At 33.6% G+C, this 23,601-nt stretch overlaps 1 protein-coding gene across 1 annotated transcript; it reads right to left on the bottom strand.

Moving 5' to 3' along the window:
* Positions 1–1,219: 1,219 nt before the first annotated feature.
* On the bottom strand, positions 1,220–21,042 carry LOC111063444 (cytochrome b-c1 complex subunit 2, mitochondrial). Its single transcript, XM_022351133.2, has 9 exons — positions 20,888–21,042; positions 19,419–19,564; positions 17,842–18,033; positions 16,644–16,758; positions 13,823–13,924; positions 11,989–12,203; positions 7,695–7,899; positions 3,671–3,889; positions 1,220–1,507 (listed from the first exon to the last, which is right to left on the bottom strand). Exons 1-9 carry the CDS (start codon positions 20,930–20,932, stop codon positions 1,424–1,426), a joined length of 1,323 nt encoding a protein of 440 aa, XP_022206825.1. The 5' UTR covers positions 20,933–21,042; the 3' UTR covers positions 1,220–1,423.
* Positions 21,043–23,601: the final 2,559 nt, after the last annotated feature.

Genomic DNA, 23,601 nt, shown 5'->3' with positions numbered 1-23,601 from the left:
GATCTGTGTGCGCCTACCTTAAACGTCTATCTACTGAGGTGTTATAGTTATAGTATACACTATCTTGGATAAACGTCACCCTACTCGCAATCAGAAAGTTGAGGGGTCGATTTCCTAATACCTTAATAAACCAAACATTTTGTTTAGTAGCGTTCATTGATTATCCTTCAGCTATACTTTATTCTTATGTCAAACATTATTATTACTAATTGGGTTTTGTTTATTCATTTATTGATCAATTGAATGACTTCATCATTTTTTAAAATAGAATAATTTTTATAGCATGAAAAAATATACGGTAATATAATAATCATTGATTATTAATATAATAATTTCATCATGTAGTTAATTATCCATCATTCTATTGATCATACAATTTATTTAGTTTTTAAATTGAAAATTGATTTTATCTCACTAATTAAGTTAAAATACACCATATACAAAATAAATTTAAAGTTTTTTAAATTTATTGAAAATGGTATTGCTGATCTAATTCTTCTTCCTAGTTTAGAATATTTTACACAGATTTTTCAAGGTTTTTAGTATAAAGTTTTTATTCAATGATTACTTGGAGTGACGACTAGTCTAGAATATTCTACACAGATTTTTAAAGCTTTTTGGTATAACTTTTTTTTTCACTGATCACTTGCAGTGACGACCGTTTCGCCATGTTGTACTGATATACCCATACTCAAACTGAGTTGTCACTTTTAACAATCAGTGATTAAATGCTTTCTATTACAAAGTTTGTAGTATAATTAATTATGTTTTATTGATTAATTATTGTTGGTGTATACTACAGTAGAACGTCGATAATTCGGACGTCGAAAATCCGGACCGTCAATAATCCAGATTCGTCTCTGGCAAGAAATAAAATTTTCGTACCTTCTGCCCTCGGCGCTAAGCTCCTTACTTTAGAGCGGGCGACGCTAGAATGTCGCGAAGCGAGGTGAAAGGGAGTGGAGGTCTATCTACCAATAATTGAATACTGTATATGCAATTTTAACATCTTTGTTTTTTGAATAGTGCGTGCTGACCGTTTTTTAACGTAATTTCGATAATCTGGGTAATTTGATAATCCGGATGGGGTCCGGTCCCAATTAATCCGGATTATTGACTTTCTACTGTACATAAATTGTATCCATTATTTTAGACTTTTTCAACATCTCCAATCAAATGATCTTTTACAACGGTATAAGGAACTGATTAAATCAAAACATTTTTTTTTTTTGTTTTAAACAAATTTATTGAGGATCTCCCCTCAACCGAAACAACTTGATAGATCTACACAAAGCGATATCACTGATAGATTAGTTTTACGATATATGCCATCACAACATACTGGTGGATAGATTTTATTTTGATACATTTAAATACTCAAAAACATTCAAATGTTCTAATAAATTACATCTTACTGAAACATTTACAAATCCTCGATATAGAGGGCCTCGCTGGCGTCACCATAAGCGCCAATCGATTTCTTGCCTGACGAAAACGCCTTCGCCGCCTAAAAAACATAAAAACAAACCATCGTTAGAATAATCAATAAACATAATATTAGAGAAATATAACCATGATTAAAAAAAAAAGTGTCAGTTCCACATGTAAGTTATTTAAAACAACTTTATAATTATTATAAATATAAATAAATATGTTTAATATTTATAACCTAAACATTTTAAACATTTAATTATAATAAACATGTTTATAATCAATAAACATAATTGGAAAAATATAATCATGATTAAAAGAAAAAGAGTGTCAGTTCCACATGTTGGGTATTTGAACCGGACTGGACGCGATACTCAAGGCAAAAATGCCATTGAAGATGATACCCCAAGCATCGAAACTAGTTTGGTTTGAATACATTGCATGCACAACTGAAGATCTATTTTTCATTTTACCTCAACATGGAGGAATTCCACAGCGTATGAATCTGTGTGTAGTGTGAATAAATAGAAAAATGTAAATTTGATTGAGTAACACGTGACACATTTGAGAAATCAAGAAAATTCTACAGTTGGCACTGGAAATTCTCCTTAGGAATAACCACTTTAAATGCCTTTTATCGTATTTAAAAAGCCTAAGACAACAATGATAAGATTTATATCAAACTGTAGGCATTACTTATGAGTAACATTAATGTGCCCCACTTGACTAGTGCTGACATTTTGAAGTAAATAGCTCAGTGCTAATCTTCAGAGGAAGTTGATAGTATGGTAAAAGATGTTGGGGTATTTATTAATAATTGAAAGAATAAAACGTTGATGTTGTCAATACCACTATGTTTGTTCAAAATAAATTCAAATGGAGCTCATAACAATGTAATTTAAAATGATTTTGAACAAATATAGTAGCATTGACAACATCAACAACATCTTATTCTTTCAATTCACAGGAAGTAGAAACTATTTCGTGAGAACTGATTCATTAATATAGAAGAAATAATTTTCTTAGTTGAATAATTAGCATCATAATATCATAGAGAAACAATAGCGTAAGTAGATATACCATGGTATAGGGCGTTTATGTCGCAACTTTTACTGTTATCTCAAGCCGATTACTGTCGATTATTGTCGAATTTTACTGTTTTGTTGAGGTGAGAGTGTATGAATGGCACAATATTAGAGACTAACAGTGTCACACAGCTTCACGGGAGAGAGTTACATGAACTATCGGCTTGAGATAACAGTAAAAGTTGCGACATAAAAGCACTATACCATGGGATATCTACTTATGCTATCGTTTCTCTATGATAATATATACTAATGCTTGGTACTCTTTGGGTCGGCTATAACTCATGTTTCATCCCAAATTGGTTGACTAACAAGGGCGAGAACGAATTGGGTCACCAAAAGTTTCAAATTATGGAGCCATGAAACAAAAAATATAGTACAGTGATCCAATAAAAGTTTAAACCGTTCATGTATTTCATTTTTGAGCCATCAAGAGCTGCTAGTGGCTGCTTGGAAACAAGTAGTGCTTCCAAAAATAAAACAAGTGGGTCTAAGCTTGTTCAAATTGCCTTGAAAACCAACAGGCTCAGTATTTTCAGGTCAGTCATTCTCACATAAGTATGATCAGATTGTCAAGATGGTAGTAGATGCTTGGTTTCACTAAGGTCGGTCATGATATTTGAACATGGTCAAATCAAGTACGATATACAACGAGTGCACTGGAACATATTATGATTCTATGGCGATAGTTACAATCAATAATTCTAGTGCACACTTGTAAAGACCATGTTTAAACGCCTTGACCGAGCATGGTGAAACCGGACATGAGATTTTTCAAACCATTTCGCCTCTTTTAACCTGTAGACTAAGGGCCAATCCAAATGACTAGATTTTCAGACGAGTCAGCTGGGCAGGATGTTCTCCGATTGGCTGATTGTCATCAGCTGATTCCCAAACGCCAACCCAGTCAGCCAATCGAAGAGCTTTCGATTGCCGATCTGCGATTTGTCTAATGGCTTGGCCCGTATTCAACTCAAGTGAACAGTTAGCATTCCTAATAAAAGGCATCAAAGCTTCCCATTTCAACAACGCTCAAATTTTGAAGTGAATTACGCTACACCAATAGGAATGTTATTAAAATACAGTAGCCTATATTATATATTGTATTTTAAGATTTATAAAAGTGGAATAAATAAATGCAATCATCTACCCACCGAATGAACATCAGCAGCCGACACCTTGCTGACTTTGTCGACCAGCTGATCAGCTGTGACGTAGGTGCCGAGCACGGGCACCTGGGTGGCCACTTCAGCCAGTAAGGACTCGCCCGATTGGCTGGCGTGCAGGATGTCACTCTTCAGCTGGTTCTTGGCGCGGTCGATGTCCGCATCTGACAGCTTGCCGGTGGCTACTTCGTATGCCTTCTTGGCCGCCTGTCAAAACAACAAACCATGAAAAATGGTGGAAATACATTTTCAAAATAACAAACCATAAAAAATAGAGGAATTATACATTTTTGAAATTTATTAATAAATAAGGGCATGTTGATATGTAATGCACACAATTCCAACAAAAAAAATCTGGTGTGGCGCACTCACACAACTTTCCTTGCCGTTATGAAAATTGATCACCTGACGCTAGTGTTCCCGCGCATCTCAAGTCTACTATTCAAAGATTTGAGCAGCTGGTGACAGGGCAATAACGCTGGAGACACACGAGGTCTGCTATCTCTTCGCAGTGAATCATTTAATAGAATCAACAGTTGCCAACAGTTTGCAATTGGATAATCACATTTTCTCGAATTTCGAGCTTATTTTTGATTTTAGGTGAAAATGTTACTGAACATTAATTGTAGAGATTCTCATGCTCAATCTTTTCCACTCAAAATTGTTTGTTCAAATTGTATCTGAAGCCTGATAATTGAGAATCTGAAATCAAACTTTGCCTAGATGGGGGGGAGCTCCTGAAATTTTTACAGATATGGAACTTGTGGCAGTTGATAGAGCTTATCGATGATTATTTCAGGTATAACTTCAATCAAAATTGTTGGAGCCGTTTTCGAGAAAATCGCGAAAAACCCTGTTTTTGACAACATTTTCGCCATTTTAGCCGCCATCTTGAATCGCATTTGATCGAAATTGTTCGTGTCGGATCCTTATATTGTGAAGACCTTACGTTCCAAATTTTAAGTCATTCCGTTAATTGGGAGATGAGATATCGTGTACACAGACGCACATACACTCATACACACACAGACCAATACCAAAAAACCACTTTTTTGGACTTAGGGGACCTTGAAACGTATGGAAATTTAGAAATTGGGGTACCTTAATTTTTTTCGGAAAGCAATACTTTCCTTACCTATGGTAATAGGGCAAGGAAAGTAACAAATAGTAAGATATTTCAATATGAAATAAACACAATATAATAAATCAAGTATCCTTTTAATTTATCACAACGCAACTAGTTTCAACTTACTTTCAATTTCATTTAGCCTACACTTGAAGAGTTGAAACTAGTTTTGTGATAAAATAAAAGGGTGCTTGATAAGTTCTGTTGTTTTCAATACTTCCGGTAGCCATAAAAATAAAAGTGGATAGGTACAATATTATTATAACTTTTGAGATGGTACAACATGTCTATTCCAGAAACAGATCCTACTTCAATTTAAACAACATTCCAAGTTATGTACTATGTGCCACATTTTCAAAGATTTTAAGACATGGATCCTACTGTTTGGAATTCTTTCAAGGTGTTCCTGCCATCTGACTCTATACTTTGATATCAAATGATTGAATGACTCCACTTTCAGTTCATTTCTCAAGAGATCCAGTCTTGTACACCCCTTAACACTCCTAAGGAAGCACATTACTGCCGCATCTCCGCCTGCTTGCTTCTTTCTTATCAAGAACCCTCGATTCACTTCCATATATTATGTCAAAACAGGAAAATCTTCACGATTATTGAATTATTTATATAACAATTCTAATAGATCAGTTAGTATTTAAGTTGACTATCAATTGCAAAGTTTAGGTTGGGTCAGGTTAGATCCAGTTATATTTTCATATATTGTTCAGCTTTCATAGCAACAATAAATTTAAATTATTATTAATGAATGCAAATGAAATTATAAATGTTCGGTCAAATCAATTTCCTCATGACTGATAAACGAACTTCAGCAGCTCTCCTTGACATTGAAACTCCTGAGAGGCCAAAATACGTTTTTCCGACAACTTTTGACCATAAATTATTGGAAAATTTATGTCAATGATTTCTGATAAACTTGCTCGTTTTTACCACCTATTAATCTTTTAAAACAAGAAAATTTCTCGCTTCTCGAAAATTTCAAGTTTTCTGCTCGACACTCATGAACATAAACATGATTATTAAAAAATAACAATAAATCGAATAAAAATGATCCAGACACCAATAGAAAGAAGACATTCTTCCCGTTATTTATCACGAAATTATTCTGATAAAAGTACCATTCGAAAAAAAACACATTTCCGCGATGTTTCCAATTTCATCAAAAACCATGGACACGTTAATAGGCGGTCCCGGCTGCCTAAAAAGCAGTCGTTGGGTCATATCAGAGGCCCTGCAATTGATCAGTTGAAAACTCGTGACACCAGATCTGAGCCAGCCAGGTTACTCGATATTATACCGGGTGATTACAAATGAAATAGACAACTTCAATAGCCTGTACAAAATTAAACTGGTGTATTTCAACATAGTAAGTGATATAGGTTTGTAGGGAATTTCTTGAAGTTTATGTTGGTAGAACTGTTGCTGGCTATTGTTGGCTGCTCCGTGTTACAACAGCCAGTTTAGTTTAGCAATATGGCCGCTACTCAAGTGGAGAAAGCTTATTGTGTTCTTGAATTAGCCAAAACAAACTCTGTTACTGTTGTGCAGCGTCATTTCAGAACAAAATACGGTAAACCACCACCAACAAGGCAATCAATTTATGACTGGTATGAACGTTTTGAAAGCAGTGGATGTGTGTGTAAGAAGAAGAGTACTGGAAGACCTTCTGTTACAGAAGAAACAATTGATAGTGTTCGTGATGTTTTTGTACGAAGTCCAGGAAAATCGACTAGATCAGCGAGTTTAGAATTGCAAATTCCTCAACCTACTGTGTGGAAAATTCTGCGGAAACGTTTGAAAATGACACCTTATAAATTGCAGTTAGTACAAAGTTTAAATGACAATGATAAAGTTGTACGTAAAAATTTTTGTCAAGAGATGCAACATTGTCTTGAAAATGACGACACATTGTTTAATCGCCTAATTTTCTGTGATGAATGCACTTTTCACATTAGTGGAAAAGTTGACAGACATAATGTATGAGTATGGGGAACAGAAAACCCAAGAGAGACTGTACAGCATATACACGATTCTCCTAAAGTGAACGTGTTTTGCGCTTTATCTTGTGAAAAGGTTTACGGGCCTTTCTTCTTCCAAGAACCATCAGTAACCGGAAGAATTTATCTGGACATGTTAACCGAATGGTTAATGCCTCAACTCCATGAAGATAGTTGTAACTTCATTTTTGTACAAGATGGAGCTCCGCCTCACTGGTACTCAGACGTCAGAGGGAATCTGGATGAACATCTTCCTAGACGATGGATCGGCCGTGCAAGTGAGGAAAACGTTGTGTTTCAGCCGTGGCCACCTCGTAGTCCGGACCTAACGCCCTGCGACTTTTTCTTGTGGGGCTATGTAAAAGACAGAGTTTTCGTACCACCGCTTCCTGTTGATATCGATGATCTTAAACAACGAATCACAAATTCTCTTGCTACAGTTAACCGTGAGATGCTTAGTCGTGTGTGGTCAGAATTTGACTACCGTGTTGATATCTGTCGTGTTGCAAATGGTGCACACATTGAACATCTGTTAATTTTTAATAAAAACTTCAAGAATTCTTCTATGTAATCATGTAAGTAATGATCTAAACTTTTAAATAATAAATCCTCTACAAGCTATTCAAACTGTCTATTTCATTTGTAATCACCCGGTATTATCTCGTATATCAAAAACATTTAATTTCCTTTTAATCCTTGAACCCTGAAACTTTTCAGCACTACTGAAATATCGGGGATGATATTCTTGGAACAAATCTGTGGATAGATTAGAAATTTGAAAAAGTTGCAATTTCAGTAACGCTGTAATTTCTTCGGATAGAGGGCCAAGTCTCAATTTATTTTATACAGTCTATGAGTAACTCGCATGACTCACATCTTTGGCATGCGAAGCAGGCGCCTTGACAATGATACCGAAGAGACCTGAGTCAGCATGCTGGGCGTTGAACGCGCATGCGCCGATCGGCTTCAGGTCAAAGGCTTTTCCCAGAGGCGTCTGCCCGGACGAATGAACGATGCTAGACTGGCCGCCCAATGCGTACGCCAGCACTGAGAAAGCCAGGGCTTGGTCGCTCTGTAGTCTGCAATCAGTCAGAAAATAGTTTAAAAGTTTATTTTTATTGAGGTTATAATAAACGATTGAATAACATATTATTTAATGTACAAATAACAGATCCCAATAGCAAACTAAATAACAGATTAACAGACCATTAAATTAACGAATAACATATCCCAACAGCAGAGGTTATACAAACAGGTTAAAAAACAGAGTAACAGTATTTTAAATTAATAAATAACAGATCCCAATAGCAGAGGTTATAAACAGGTTTGATGACAGTTTAACAGGTCATTAAATGAACGAATAACAAATCCCAATAGCAAAGGTCATGAAAAAAGGTTATATAGATTAACAGATCATTAAATGAACAAATAAAAAATCCCAATAGCCGAGGTTATAGAAACAGGTTAAATAACATATAAACAGACCATTAAATGAACGAGTAGCAGATCCCAATAGCAGAGGTTGAAATAACAGATTAACGGACCATAAAATCAACAAATAACAGATCCCAATAGCAGAGGTTGAAATAACAGATTAACGGACCATAAAATCAACAAATAACAGATCCCAATAGCAGAGGTTATCAAGATATGAAATTCTAAAGAGGTAACAGCAATAAAGAAAAAATCTGGTGTGGTACACTCACACAACTTTCCTTGCTCATTGAACTGTAAGCCTCATTCTCAAACGAGAATAATTTAGGGGAATAACACCATGACAATTATTGGCGGCAACATATTATTTGCAACTGCGATCAGACTACTGTATATGTGTATATATAATTATTGTTTTCAGAGTACTTTTTCCTTCGTATAAATTGTGAAATTCGATGATTTTTTTAAAAGTCGTCAAAACAGCTGTTTTACAGATGAAATATCTTGACTATGACTGTGTACTTTTTATAAACTGCTCTACCTACCTACCTACCTCATGTACGAGATGGAGGTTACAAAGTCCATTTCTCAAGGATAGGGTGGACCCCCCATTAGTTTCTCAGGAAAAAGACTCATGCCAGTTGATAGATCTGATAAATAACTATACAGGGTATGAATTTGAAAAAAATCGTTAGAGCCGTTTTCGAGAAAACCGTGAAAAACATGGTTTTTTCGTCATTATCCGCCATTTTTCTCAAGAATATTACAGAGCTCCTGAAATTTTCCCAGAAATGAGACTCATGCCAGTTTATAGGGCTTATAAATAGCTATCCATGGTATAAATTTGAAGAAAATCGTTAGAGCCGTTTTCGAGAAAACCGTGAAAAACATGTTTTTTCGTCATTATCCGCCATTTTTCTCAAGAATATTACAGAGCTCCTGAAATTTTCCCAGAAATGAGACTCATGCCAGTTGATAGGGCTTATAAATAGCTATCCATGGTATGAATTTGAAGAAAATCGTTAGAGCCGTTTTCGAGAAAAAAGTGAAAAACATGGTTTTTTAGTCATTATCCGCCATTTTTCTCAAGAATATTACGGAGCTCTTGAAATTTTCCCTGGAATGAGACTTATGCCAGTTGATAGGGCTTATAAATAGCTATCCATGATATAAATTTGAAGAAAATCGTTAGAGCCATTTTCGAGAAAAACGTGAGAAACATGGTTTTTTAGTAATTATCCGCCATTTTTTCCGCCATCTTGAATTGAATTATATTGAATTTCTTATTGTCGGGTCCTCATGGTATAAGGAACTTAAGTTTAAAATTTCAAGTCGATCGGTTAATTAGGAATGGAGTTATCGTGTTCACAGACATACACACATACACTCACACACACATACACACACACAGACCAATACCCAAAAATCATGTTTTTGGACTCAGGGGGCCTTGAAACGTATAGAAAACTTGAAATTAGGGTACCTTAATTTTTTTGGGAAAGCAATACTTTCCTTACCTATGGTAATAGGGCAAGGAAAGTAAAAATGGTTCCTTTATAGAATTTGATTCCAAAGAGGCAACAGCAATGAAGATAGAAACAAAATTGTTTCCTTTATGGAATTCGATTTCAACGAGGAAACAGAAATAGAGTTAGAAACAAAATTGGTTCCTTTAAAGAATTTCATTCCAAAGAAACAGCAATAAAGATTGAAACAAAATTGGTTCCTTTATAGAATTTGATTAAAAAATACGTCAATCCTTATCAAGTTTCTGATTTTTCAACTGTAAGCGTTCAATTGTAAACAGCTGCAAGTCGAGTTAGATTATTTCTCATTTGTTAACAAGAGTTGTCTACTGATGAAAAATGATGGAAATTGAAGATGCCTGAGGAAGTAATAGATTATTGCACATGATATTTATAAATCTGACACTATGATTCGGAGTTATTTCTGACACCTTTACTAGTTATTTCAACTTTTGTTTATTCATTCACTTCAAATGATAATTTGACTTCTTGTGGGACCCGACTCCCCTAGTTAAACCTTGTCTCATGACTGAACCAAGATGAAGAATTATAGGTCACTAGAAACGATCACATTTCTAAATAGAATATTGGAAATCAACGTTTTTGGTGAGGGTTAATATTATTTATCTGGAAATTGATGAATCAAAGTATCTTTTTCTAAAACTTAATTTGCCGTGAGTAATTTTTTTTTTTTTTAAGATTACGTCCTAAAGACTCCAGTCATGGAGTATAAGACAAGTCATGTTATTACATAATAATTCTAACACTAAGTAGTTCAACCTAGTTTAGGTTTGAAAGGAATTCTTGTACACTATAAAAAGCTCTGGATAAATCAAGAAATATTGCGGCTGCCTTCTCACCTGAATCTATTATATCTATTAGTCTTTCAACAAGGGATACTATTGCAGTCTTAGTAGATTTCCCTTTCTGGAACCCATGCTGTTCATCACATATGAAATTAATTTCTTCCAGGTGCATCAATAGCCTATTTAAAACTACTCTTTCAAAAATTTTACTTATTACATTTAGAATACTAATGGGTCTATAATTTTCAACTCTTTCAGAATCACCGCTCTTGAAAATTGGCAAAATTTTTCCTTGTTTCAGATCATCAGGGAAAATACCCTGCTCTAGTGAAGTATTAAGGAGATGCAATAAAGGGTCCAGTAATTCATTTTCACATTCTTTTAAAATTTTGCTTGAGACCCCATCCAATCCTACTGTTTTTTGTTATTCAAATTTTTTATTATTCTTGACAACTCATCTCTTGATAATGGATGAAATTTAAATACCTTTTCAATTGGCTCAGCATTTAATGTAGTTGTATTATAAGTATTAGTGTTCAGTGACTTTTGGAGATTATATGCAACCTGTTGATAATACTTATTGAAAAAGTTACAAATGTCTATACTATCATCCATATAATTTCCATGTTCATCGATTATCCTAGGGACATTAGTAACTGTATATTTTTGAGCTGCTCTCCTATTTCTATTAATTACCTCCCAGACAGCAGAGTTAAAATTGGTACTAGTTGTTAATATTTCAGCTGTTTTCTTACACTTTGCTTTCCTCACTTCTTTTGCATAGTTTTTTCTAATACGACATGTTTCGACATACTAATGCAATTTTCAATGACTTGAAAAAAGTAAACTTGACTTGAGTAATAATGTGAAGTTTTAAAAAAGGGAACTTTGATTTTTCAATTTTCAGAGAATATTGGAAAATATAATTGCGAATTTATCTTTTGTTGTATGATAATGACAACTGAGTTAATAAAATTTCCTTTTCAGTTCCCTTATCAAACTTTGTTGTTCCGTAAGTAGTGAGATAATTCAAATTCAAGAATGACGAGACTGAAACAATATCAAAGTGTCAACCTATTCTCATGACTGAACCAAAATGAAGAATTATAGGTCACAATTGAAGTATATAAATATTCAAGTTTATAGGTGAAATTCTTCAATTTTTATTCCATCCTATTGTAATATTATTCTCATGATTGTTTTGAGGGAGATGAAAATATTCAATTACTAAAAGAATGTAACCATGAATACTTGTTCATAAACTCGTTCAGTTTCTAGTAATCATATACTCGTTTATGCCTAAGTTCCTAAATAAGTATTACATGAAACTGTGGCCAATATTTGCTATCTTATTTGAATAATTGAAGTAGATATGTCATCATTGATTTATCTCTCAACTAACCCAGCAGACTCCACAGCAACAGCCGTGACGAGGTTGCCGGTGGGCGCATCCTTGTGCACAACTCCTCCCTGGTACTTGGCTGCATCGTCACCCGCCGCACTGCCACCCGCCAATTCCAGTTCGGAGCCGAACTTCTTCAGTGATCCCTCACTGACGCCCTGGCCGATCACTGTCGTCCTGGAGGAGGTGAAGAATTGGTTCACGTGGTGCTGCAACTGAAATACACAACAAAACGGACTAGTGATTAGGATTGGGTGTGGTAGTAAAGTATAGAAAAAATAGTAGTTAGTAATAGGAGTAAGTAGTAAGTATATAGATAGATAGATGAATAGTAGAATAGAATAGTATATAAAGATAGCCTTTATTTTAGCCTGGAGGGCGAAGTTATGGCGCAGCCGGCCCTCTATCCCACTTGACCCTCCTATACAATTCTAATGCATTCATGTTACTACAACATAAGAAGATAAACTCCCAAGCAGAATTTAAAAAAATAAAAAAATCTATAACTTGGTTTTAAACAAAAACAGAACAATTTTTAAAATATACACTAATAGTAGTGAGTAGTAAGTAGTTGTAAATACGTTTTAATCATTTATTTATTCATAACACACAAAAAAATTCAATTCAATTCAATTTATTTCTTTTTACACACACATACAAGTCCAATACAGAGATTAACAAAAAGAATACATGCAAGCAACAACACAACAATACACATTAAAACAAAATAAAACGAAAGTGGTGCAAAAAAGGATGGAAGATTGAAGGGTTTTTCCAACTATGGATATCCATGTACTAGGAAAACCTTCAATCCTTGAGAAGGTGAAGAGGTATCAGAAAAAGGAAATAGACGGTAGATATGAAAGGATGGAATGGGGGAGGAATAATAAGGAAAGGATGGAAAAAAGAAACCGATAGGACCAGGTGTTAAAAAAAAGATTTGAAGTACTAGATGAATTACAGAAGGATTGCAGAATAAGCAAGCACACGTCAGAAGAGTAAACTTTGAAAGAAACATCTCATAGAGAGAAGAAGTAATTGCATTTGATCCAGGTGTTGATATCCTGTTTAAGTTTTTTAGTTATTCTCGCACATTTAATATACTGCTTGGGGATTGTATTAATGATTTTACTGTTTTATTTTAATGATTTATCTTGACATTGTAGTCGAAAAATTAGGCCCAAGTACTGTAGTAGTAAATCTGTCAAGTAGTAAAGTAAAATAGAAGAAAAATTAAAATTGAAAGTGAGGTTAAAGTAAAATACTGTAAGAAAACTGAAGTGAATTGTAATTGCAATAGAATTTATGTAATTGCAATAGAATTTAAGTAATTGAATCGAATTATACCTCTTTCATTTCTTTTTTTATGATGCTTACATAAAATGTTAAAATGTTTTGCCTGTATATGCGTAATGAAATGAGAGTGTTAGTGATAAATAAGATGACCAAACAATCATGCCCACCGGTGGGATTCGAACCCACGACCAGCCAGTGCAAGCAGGCTGAATGTTGTGACCAATAGACTAATCTATTTCACTTTTTAACAATCACTTTTCAATTTAATTTTTGATGGCAGAAATACGTGAATATGAAGTAAAATAGATTGAAGATGGTATAGAAGAGTGATCAAGTGATAAGCATATAGAATAGGATATGAAACTATTCAAGGCATCAGTTTAAATGCTAATATATCATTTTTTAATGAATTATTCAAACAACTAATAGGTTTTGTTATTTCAATAATTGCATTTACTGGTTGTAAGTTAGGAACTTGACGGTAATTATTGAACTAAGGAGCAGATGTGATGGAAGAATAATAAGAAAAAAGACTTACTGTTTCTGTTCCAATGCTTGAAATCCTGTGAGGCTTGACATACAGTGTATTGCCCAGACCTTTCCTGTAGGCAGCCTTGTGCAGAAGATCCAAAGCTCTAGCCTGAAAATCATACAACAAATAGATCAACGGTTCCAACTAGTGGTCCGCGGGGCATGTTGTGGGGGTCCGCTACATATAAACCGAAAATTTAGGGGAAGTACAGTATAATTTAAATTGAATAGGCTTAATAGAAAAGAGATTTTTGAACTTCAAAGTTCTAAAAACACGAAAATAGTTCCTATTGTATTTGAATATGTATTATTACAGTGAACTAGTGAATACTGCATTATTTTGAAAAATTACTTCCCCATTTTTAACAAACCATGATTTGAAACCATAAAATTTTACGATCAGTCTCCTTATCTGATTGTTTGAATCAGCAAAATAGCAGAACATTTACGCAACTTAGCAATCAGTTTTAGGGAATATTTTCCTGAAACTGACCCAGATTATAAGAGTTGAAAATCCCTTCTTCTGTCAAGATATAGGTGAGATTCGCGGGCTCACGGAAAACGAACAAGATCAATTTGTGGATTTATCCAGCTGTAGTGAAATAAAAAAACAATTTGATAGCAACTCGATTTTGATAGACTTTTGGGTAACAGCATGAAAGAACTATAATTCCAAGAGCTTGGAGAAAATACAATGAGGTTAATCCTTCCCTTTGCAACGACTTACCGTTGTGAACAAGCATTTTCATCAATGTGTTTCATGAAAAACAAGTTTAGAAATCAACTCGACAATCTCGACATGCGGTCAGATTTTAGAGTGAATGTGTCAAGTATGGAGCCTGATATCTCAGGAATCATGAACTTGAATAAAAAATTCAACTCATCTCATTGAACAAATAGTGATAATTATTAGGAATAGAGGACCTAGTCTTCCTTTACGCAACTTATTTGTGCTGAGGTACCGTATAAGGATCGTATTCTCCATTTCGAAAACCATTTTTGAAACAATTTCCGTACTGATTTTACAATAACAATAATTTTACAGTAATAATAACACGAAAACTATTATGATAAATGCACACAAGAAATTATAAATCTCAAGTTTTGTTAATATTATTCTAACGTACCGTAATTTAAATAATGATAATCAATGATTAAAAAACTACCTACATTTTTCTTGAAATGTCAACTTCTTCTCGTTATCGTTATGAACTTTTATTAATTTTCAACAGAGTCTGAAGCAATCGAAAATAATATTAAACTGGCTCTTCCTGATTACACTATGATGTTTAAATATTCTGATAACCTATTTAAAAGATGATAGATACAAGGCATATAATATATTTTTTCATCAGATTAGCTGCTAACCTATACTTATTAATATTAAGAGTGTGGGGGGGGGCTGGCGGTAGATGGAAATATTTTTTTATAACTGTGCATTTGAGAAGTAGTGAGTGTCCGCATAAATATAATAAATGGATGAGGGGGTCCTTGGGAAAATTTTGTTGGGAACCCCTGGAATAGATGATAAAGTACTTAAAGAAGACACTGATTAAATGATGAAAATCATCATTGAAATATTCTACTCAATAGAATATAGATACTACTTTCTACTAAAACTTATTATAGAAATTGGCAAATTAATAAAAAAATGTGGAAATTATATAATTAACAATGAATAGTATTCTACTCGATGCAGTAGTAGCTTTGAAACCGGTTATGAACAGTTTATAAACAGTATATCAAGTATAGCAGGTACAATTGTAGTCAATAATAAAATACTAGATCATTATCAGGAATTATAGGAAAGAATATAATATTCAATATAATAAAGAATATGATAGTCATATTATGACTACTAGCAATAGACTAGGCATAAGAAGCATAACATACTATACATACATGATTGATTGACGAGGCCTATTCCATTTGTTTAATCACTGATGGAATTATTATTATTCTTATTTCGTGATTAGCAACATGTATATGAATAGAGCTGGATTTGCACACAACAGTGACATTGAACAGCGAAAATATAATTCTCACAAGTTCTAATTGAGCTATTCTCACTCAGCCCGGCCGAGTATCAATAATAGGCTACCATCAGAACTTGATATTTCCACTGTTGACTGTCACTGTTTTGTGCGAATCCACAATCCAGCTATATATCGTGCAAAGTCCTCATCATAAAAGCAACATCATTTCAAAACATTCTCAAAAATGTGAATGGAATTAATTTTTCCTACAGTTACGTTGAAAAGTGGCCATTGCTGCACTGATTACAGAACACAAAGAATCACTTTTCCGCTCTAGTGCGGGAAAAATTTTTCAGCACTCCAGATTTGCAACATGGCAACGCAAAATACTTAGTAGGTTATATGGAGCAACAGTGCAGCAAAATCAAAATGAAGTTGGTAACAGTGACTGCTGTGGCTGCTATAGTGAGCAGAGGTGCAACGAAGCACAACGCGCTAATTATTAGTATTAGATATTATAACCAAGGACAACATTTTTATTCAATTTGACAATAAATTAAGGTTTTTATCAATAATAAAATTACACAGAAAAACATTTGATGCATTTCAGGCAATTTTACCCATAATTACCCACTTTTCATATTCAATGGTAACTGTAGGAAAAACTTAATGTGAAATACGTGCACAAAGTTCCTCTGCTGCACTCAAGAAACCATTCCGCCCTCGCCTACGGCTCGGGCGTAAACGTTTCTTTCGGTGCAGCAAACTGTCACTTTGCGCACTAGTTGCACAAATAACTATTGAAATCGTGATGTTTTGTTGAATCCAAGTGGAATTGAATAGATAACTAACCTCAGCAGGCAGAGATGCAAGCTCGTACTTGATGCGAGGGATGTTTTCGGTCAGCTCCCATGGCTTGAATGCTTGCAAGGTAACAACGTCGTTCAAGAACTTCAAAGAGGCATCACTAGAAGAAAATATAAAATTAATTATAATCAAATGGGTACCTACGTTTTACAGGAAAGTCAGCTTTAATGAATTTCAAGTGTTCAAGGTAATAGAACTCAATTTCCGGAATTTGTTTGGACCTGTGTGGCAGCATTGAATCAAAAACTGCAGCTCTTCAATGAGCAAAGGCAGTTGAATATTGAGTATAGGCCTACTGTCATTACATTAGGACACCAGTGCGACACCAAATGTTCGATTGAGTGGCGAGGCATTACTCCTTATGGCGTTTATTATACTAGACTAGGGACACCAGTGGCATCCGAGAATCATTACAGGAGTAACAATGTCGAATACTTTTCTGAATACCGAATCGCTTCCATTACACACGCGCACCACTATAGTTAAGTCCACGTTATAATGACAGAGGAGAAAGATAGACGCACAGTGTTGCCGAATCTCTATCTTGTCACTGCTTTCTATAGAGGATAGCTGATACCAGTGTATCTGATGTAATATTATCTTCGTTTAGGAACTCTCCTTCATTAGAAAATGCTACATTTTCTTCGGTTATTCCACTTCATCGAAATTTAAATAAAAATATAAGATATTCTAATGGAGAAATAGTGGTGGTATTCTAATGAGTAACCCCAATTTGATTTGGTCTTATTCTATACCGGCATTTAACATCAACCATGTTGTAAGATTTTTGTAATCGAATGTGAAAATAAATCAACTTCATGTGGACTTCTCATTCCTGACAAAGTGCATGAAATGCAAACAAAGAGAAAATGAGGTAAACTCTAATCGAACTGATTAACTATTAAATGATGAATACAATTCTTCAACCCTTTTTCAAACTCACATCTTATCTTGAATTGTGAATTCATTGGTATAATTATTCAACTATTCTTCAAACTCACATCTTATCTCGAATCTTGAATTGATCAATACAATTCTTCAACTATTCTTTAAACTTAAATCTTATCTTGATTTTTAAATAGAGTAATACAATTCCTCAACTCTTTTTCGAACTCACATCTTATCTTCAATTGATAAATACAATTCTTTGACTAGCCTGTACTACCGTATTGTTAAGACTCACATCTTATCGCTGGTGGCCTCGATGGTGTAGGTGATGGTGTCCCTGCTGCCGGTGACCTGGAGGTTGGCGCCCATCTGCTGGAGGTTCCGGATGATGGCGAATGTGGATGCGCCCTTGGTGGTGAGGCCGGCCGAGGCACGCAACACGTGACTAAGGCCTGGCACATCGGTCGGGTCGTAGCGTGAACCGGCCCTACAAAAGTCAACCTCAAATCAATAAAACATACAAAATTCATCCCTAATTCTCAAACGTAAACGGGTGTTTTCAGACAGAGTCGACTTCAAATGTACACTGGTTCTTATGGGAGTGTTCACACATCGACAGAAAGATAAGAGCAGAAAAAAGAGCTGTTCAAAACGGAGACTAACTCTCGTTCATTTAGAGGCCTATCAACACAATGCTACTTTGTTTCGACCGATCACTGCTCATGAATCTTTTTGAAAGAAAATAACAATGTCGAAATTCTGCTGTGGTAAGCAAACTGTCTTCGTTGGATGAATTGAAATTATTGAGTACCCCACTAAAGTTCTCTAATCCGTGAATAATGTCATCAAAACATTATTAAAAATTAAAGAATAGAATTGATATTATTTTGCTAAGGGCGATGCCCAGCTGAGCTTTAGTGTTTACAAGTTTGTGTTTCTTCAATGGTTCCAAATTTTCTTAAATAACTCAATATTATTTGTTACAAGTGGTAATTGAGTGGAATATTTCTAATCAATTTATTAATTCAAGCCTTCTAAATTCAAAATTTATAATTTTCATGTTTATTTTGGACTAGAATTTTGTGAAAATTGTACACGTGAAATTCTAACCTCAACTTGGACTGTGTCACCTACAAATTTGGAAGAAAAATAGCACAAGGACTACCTTATTATTTTATCAACCAATGTTTATTACATTAGTCTCATTTGTATGGCAAATAAATAAATAAAAGTTTGTTCATGGCAATGAAATAGATGATGATGATGATGATGAAAGTAAGTTGATCTACAGCTTTGGGTGGATTCCTAACCCACCGGCAAGCGATGTTCAGAGTAAGTGTACCTACAGTTTTAGTTGGATTCCAAATCAGCGGGAAGCGATTTTTGAACTTATTTATAATATTGATAGGCTATGTAGTATACCAAGTTACAGTGACTTTGTCAATTGCCTATGTGGGTTGACGACAGTATAATATATTCATTTCAAGGGTATGATTACATTGGATGCACGTATACCCAGATAAGAAACAAAATCTGAAAAGAGCTATAGAAACACGCAGTGACTTCCCTCTGTAGCTGCTCACACTGAACGCCCGCCACCAGCAAGTTCACATGTTCAATATCAGTGTTCCTATGTTTCTTTCCAGATTTTGTATCTCATTTGCGCGCTTGTTCATACATGACCACGCGTGCACATCAAGCACATACTTGCATCCAATGTGATTATACGTAAGTGACATTTATGGTCTATTATCAAACAATGAAAACGAGTTGAAATCTAAGCTGGTATAATTTATGAACAAATGAAACAGAACAGACTAATCTCTAAGCTATTATTTTTATGGGCATTTTATTATTTCAATTTAAACTTACTTGACAACGACAGCTACCCGGCTGATGGGGAGGGGGGATTCGAGGGCAGCGCACACCACATTGTTGCGGAGGGTTTCAATGTGCACATTCTGGTTGTAGGCTCCGCCCACAATGCTTCGCGCCGCACATGCTGTGTAGTTGCGACTCTACAACAAACATTTTGAAAAAATTACTGATAAAAAGTATAAATGATTTTATATTAAGTATTTTCTATATAGCCTAGGCATATAACAAAAGAAATAAATGATGCAATTCGAGGTGACATTTTCTTATCTGGTGCCAGTATTATTGATATTGAAATTATCGAATGTAGCATGATTATAAAAGGCTATAAGTTAAAGTTATAATCTAACCTTCTGACCTCCAGAGGACCTATTTTTTAATTTGTGATGAGTAACCGCCGTTTATTTTTGTGATTAAAATAAACATACTAAATCGATCCCAACTAAATATTTTATGACAGGTATAATGGCACTGGGCCTAGACTTTAACCTAAGTTCAAGTTAACTACACTTCATTTCGAATAATATCAAAATATTGTCATTTAAAAACAAAATCTTTATCTCTCTAACCTACATTTCACCTTTAAAACATGATTAAAAATAAATTTTATGTTCTGAACAGATGTGTAATGATATTTTGATGTACTATCGATATGTACACCAGATACGGAACTGTACCCCAATTCAATGAGTTCAACGTAATAATAGATTTTTCTACGTCCAAACTGTGGTTCCAAAAAAAAGATTCAATCTTGAATTGTATAATCCCGATTACTGAATGTTGTTATTTAATGGAGCTTTTCTGCTGTAGTTTTTTTGTAGGCTATTCAAATTAATAATTATACTGGTTCGACTATAGCCTATTTATTTATTGAAATATGATACACACAATTTGGGCAAAAACCGCAGACATTCACTCAAAATGCTCGAGTTGAACAGGAATCTATAGTAGATGGTCTACGGATTATTTAGTGTAATCTCATCCACTTCACTAATGCAATATTGTGTGAAGTTAGGATCAACGATGTAAAGTTTACTTACCGTATTTCGAATTCAAGAGGACAATAGAAAAATTACCAGTAGTAATAAGCATAGAACATACAAATACAAAAGTTTAGAATTATCTCAAAAAATAAAAAAATAGACGTTGTTAACAGGGAAGAAATTATGAAGAGTAAAATGTAGGACGTAATCCTAACCTAACACTATCTTGAGAATAAGTAGGGAAACAAACTAACCATACAAAACGTTCAAATTGAACAACAGGGTGTAATAGGTTTCAAGTTAATTCATAAATTGAATAGATAGATTAATAATAATTTCAATCTATTGGAAAATATAAAAATAGAAGCTGTTTCAAATTTGTAAATGGGATGGGTTCAATGTGTTTCAACATGGATTATGAGGTTCCAACTATTTACATCAAAGTTTAATTGAATTAGAAATGTAAATAAGATTTAAAATTACCTGTAAATTCCTAATTAAATGAGTTCTTGCCGCATTTGAGGCCATTTTTGAAGAAATTATTATTTGACCTCTCCAATATCACAGCTCACAGGTCTTGGATTTTGGATTAGCGAAACCACAGCCTTCCGAATTCAAACTATGTAATCCGGTTTGTGTTTAGCAGGCAGTGACATGAAGGACTGGAATCAAGAAAGCAGTGACGCGCGAATTTTTTGAAATCGAGTACAGTTGGAAAATGCAGTTGCAGATAAATGAAAGTAATCATTAGTCGAATTTTAAAGAATTATTTCTCAGAACTCAGGATATTTGCGTACTACAGATTTATTATCTAATATTGTAGAGTTCCAATGTTGTATGGTATTCTATACGGTTCCTAATATACACAATAATTATCAGGCCAATGTATGACTTGTGAATAATTGCTCTTGTATCCTGAAGGTCCAAAAAATGATTCTTGGGTTTTAAAAATTGAATGAATTACATATACATCATAGTACTGATACTGAACAGAAACCAGTTTTGATGAATCCTTCCTTATACCCCTTCCACAGGAGGTCAATGGATGAAATATTAGGATATTTGAAAAAAAATTATCGCGTTACTAGTGACTAGGGTTTTTGTAAGCCACAATATTCGATTGGTGAGAAAATATACACAACAATATTTCAAACAGGCCAGGTTATTCAGAAAACAATACAATAAAATAAACAATTTAACTGAATACTAATGGATCTACAATATTATACCTCCTTTAATATTTCATAAATATCTATATAACTTATTGATACACAATAATTATCAGGCTGTTTGGTATATAACTTAATATTCAAAGCTCAAAAAATATAACTAATCTCAAATTTGATACTATGTGTAACCTTATCTAAATTTGAGAGAGAAATAGCACAAGGTTACCATTTTTTCTCTCCCTATCATTTAAATGATGTAACTTACTTATTCACTTATTGTATAAATGAACGAATCAACCAATCAATACTGGAATTTGTGTGCAATTTACTATGATTAAACAAAATAATCTTAAAACAAATAATCTTGAATCAATACAAAATAGTTTACAATACAATGAGCTTATACCTACCATACAATAAAACTCAACCTATTAGATATACATTAAAATACCTACATGATAAATATGGAACTCAGGCTCCAGAATCATGCCTTAAAAATAAAGCTGCGTTTACACCAAAGTTAATAACAAAATGTTGATAACTTAATCCATATAGATTCTATTAGATTGAACGGAACTTGAGAAACACTTGATGAACATAATGTGTTTGCCAAGTTCCGTTCAATCTAAAAGAATCTATATGGATTAAGTTATCAACATTTTGTTAATAACTTCGGTGTAAACCCAGCTTTAGAATATTCTGGTGAAGTGGTGATGCATAAATAATAATAATATTAAGAAGAGAGTTGCATGTCATTTCTTTCATTGTAGAAGATAGCACTACTCTTTGGTCCAACAGCCTATAAAGAATGGTAGTACCTTCAAAATTCTAATGCAAAGGAAAGCTATAATCATATATAAGCTATTCATAGCTGCAGAGTTGGAACTTGCTGATTATATAGTCGTAATATAACAAAAATGATGTATCACATTCAATACTACTAATTGAGGTATTGGTTCCGGTCAACTCATTTGAAATAATATTCAAATATTTTGAAAATTGACGTTTATTATTATCTCATCGCCATGCCTTTATCCTTCCACACGACTTCTAATTTAATTTCTCATTTCAATATGATTAATTGGATGAAGGGAGTCGTAGTGTTGTATTCAATAAAGAATAATGAGCTTTATTTGTGTATAATATATTATGTTGTGACTTTTTTATTCATATTTTACTGACATGAATTCATTTACTGTAATACAGTCAATCAATAAATAATTGTAATCGAATATTGATAAAAACTAAAGAAAGGCTGGTGTAAAGTAGGTACAAGTTGTAGTGCCGAAAGATCCATTGCATAAACTAATGAGGAAGTTACAAAAAATTATATGAGTTATTAAATATGAATAAAATTACAATTAAAATTTATTAAAATGCAATCAAAATTATTAAATATGAATATTTCATGTAAACGAAAATAATACTTCTCATTCATTTCTCAATTCGATAATTTTTAAAATTCACTGTATTGACCATCAGGCTGCAAAAGTAACAGACAAGTAAAAAATTATAAAGTTTTCACTATTATAGATGAGGCATATAGAATTTAACATATAATATAAATACCAATATTACACAAGAATCATGAAAAATGTAATTGAATGATAAATTGATTGGAAATATAATTATATTCACATTCTAATTTCGGCTCTAATCTATGTTACATTTTTGTAACTAGAACTTAAATTATTACATAGTGCTTGAAATTTCAATTTTTTCCAACATTAATTTTATTAATTTGATCAATATATTCTCCAATCTTTTTAGACACCCTTATAGGATAGGTTATAGCTAACACAAGAAGAAGCTTATTCTGGTTTGCTAAAACTCTTTCTAATACTAACTATCATCAATGCAATTAATTATCAATATTAGTTTTATTCTAGCTTTTCTTCAGACTAATCAGTGGTTATTAATTTATATTTTTCAAATCAAATATTTTTCTCGATGATACACTACTTAATCAATTTATATTTCAACTTGTATTTTAAGATTCCAATCGTACCTAATTTTCGTGATAAGGTG

The sequence above is a fragment of the Nilaparvata lugens genome, chromosome 5, assembly GCF_014356525.2.
Source record: "Nilaparvata lugens isolate BPH chromosome 5, ASM1435652v1, whole genome shotgun sequence".
NCBI classification, from domain to species: domain Eukaryota; kingdom Metazoa; phylum Arthropoda; class Insecta; order Hemiptera; family Delphacidae; genus Nilaparvata; species Nilaparvata lugens.
This window is presented reverse-complemented; position numbering and strand designations above follow the sequence as displayed.

What these genes read in the sequence shown, in the direction of transcription:
- LOC111063444 (XM_022351133.2), bottom strand. Translation starts at nt 20,932, where the DNA reads ATGGCCTCAAATGCGGCAAGAACTCATTTAATTAGGAATTTACAG. An exon ending in CGGGTAGCTGTCGTTGTCAA is followed by an intron (nt 18,034 to 19,418) that starts GTAAGTTTAAAT and finishes TGACTTTTGTAG; the next exon opens with GGCCGGTTCACGCTACGACC. An exon ending in GTTGCTGTGGAGTCTGCTGG is followed by an intron (nt 7,900 to 11,988) that starts GTTAGTTGAGAG and finishes GACTGATTGCAG; the next exon opens with ACTACAGAGCGACCAAGCCC.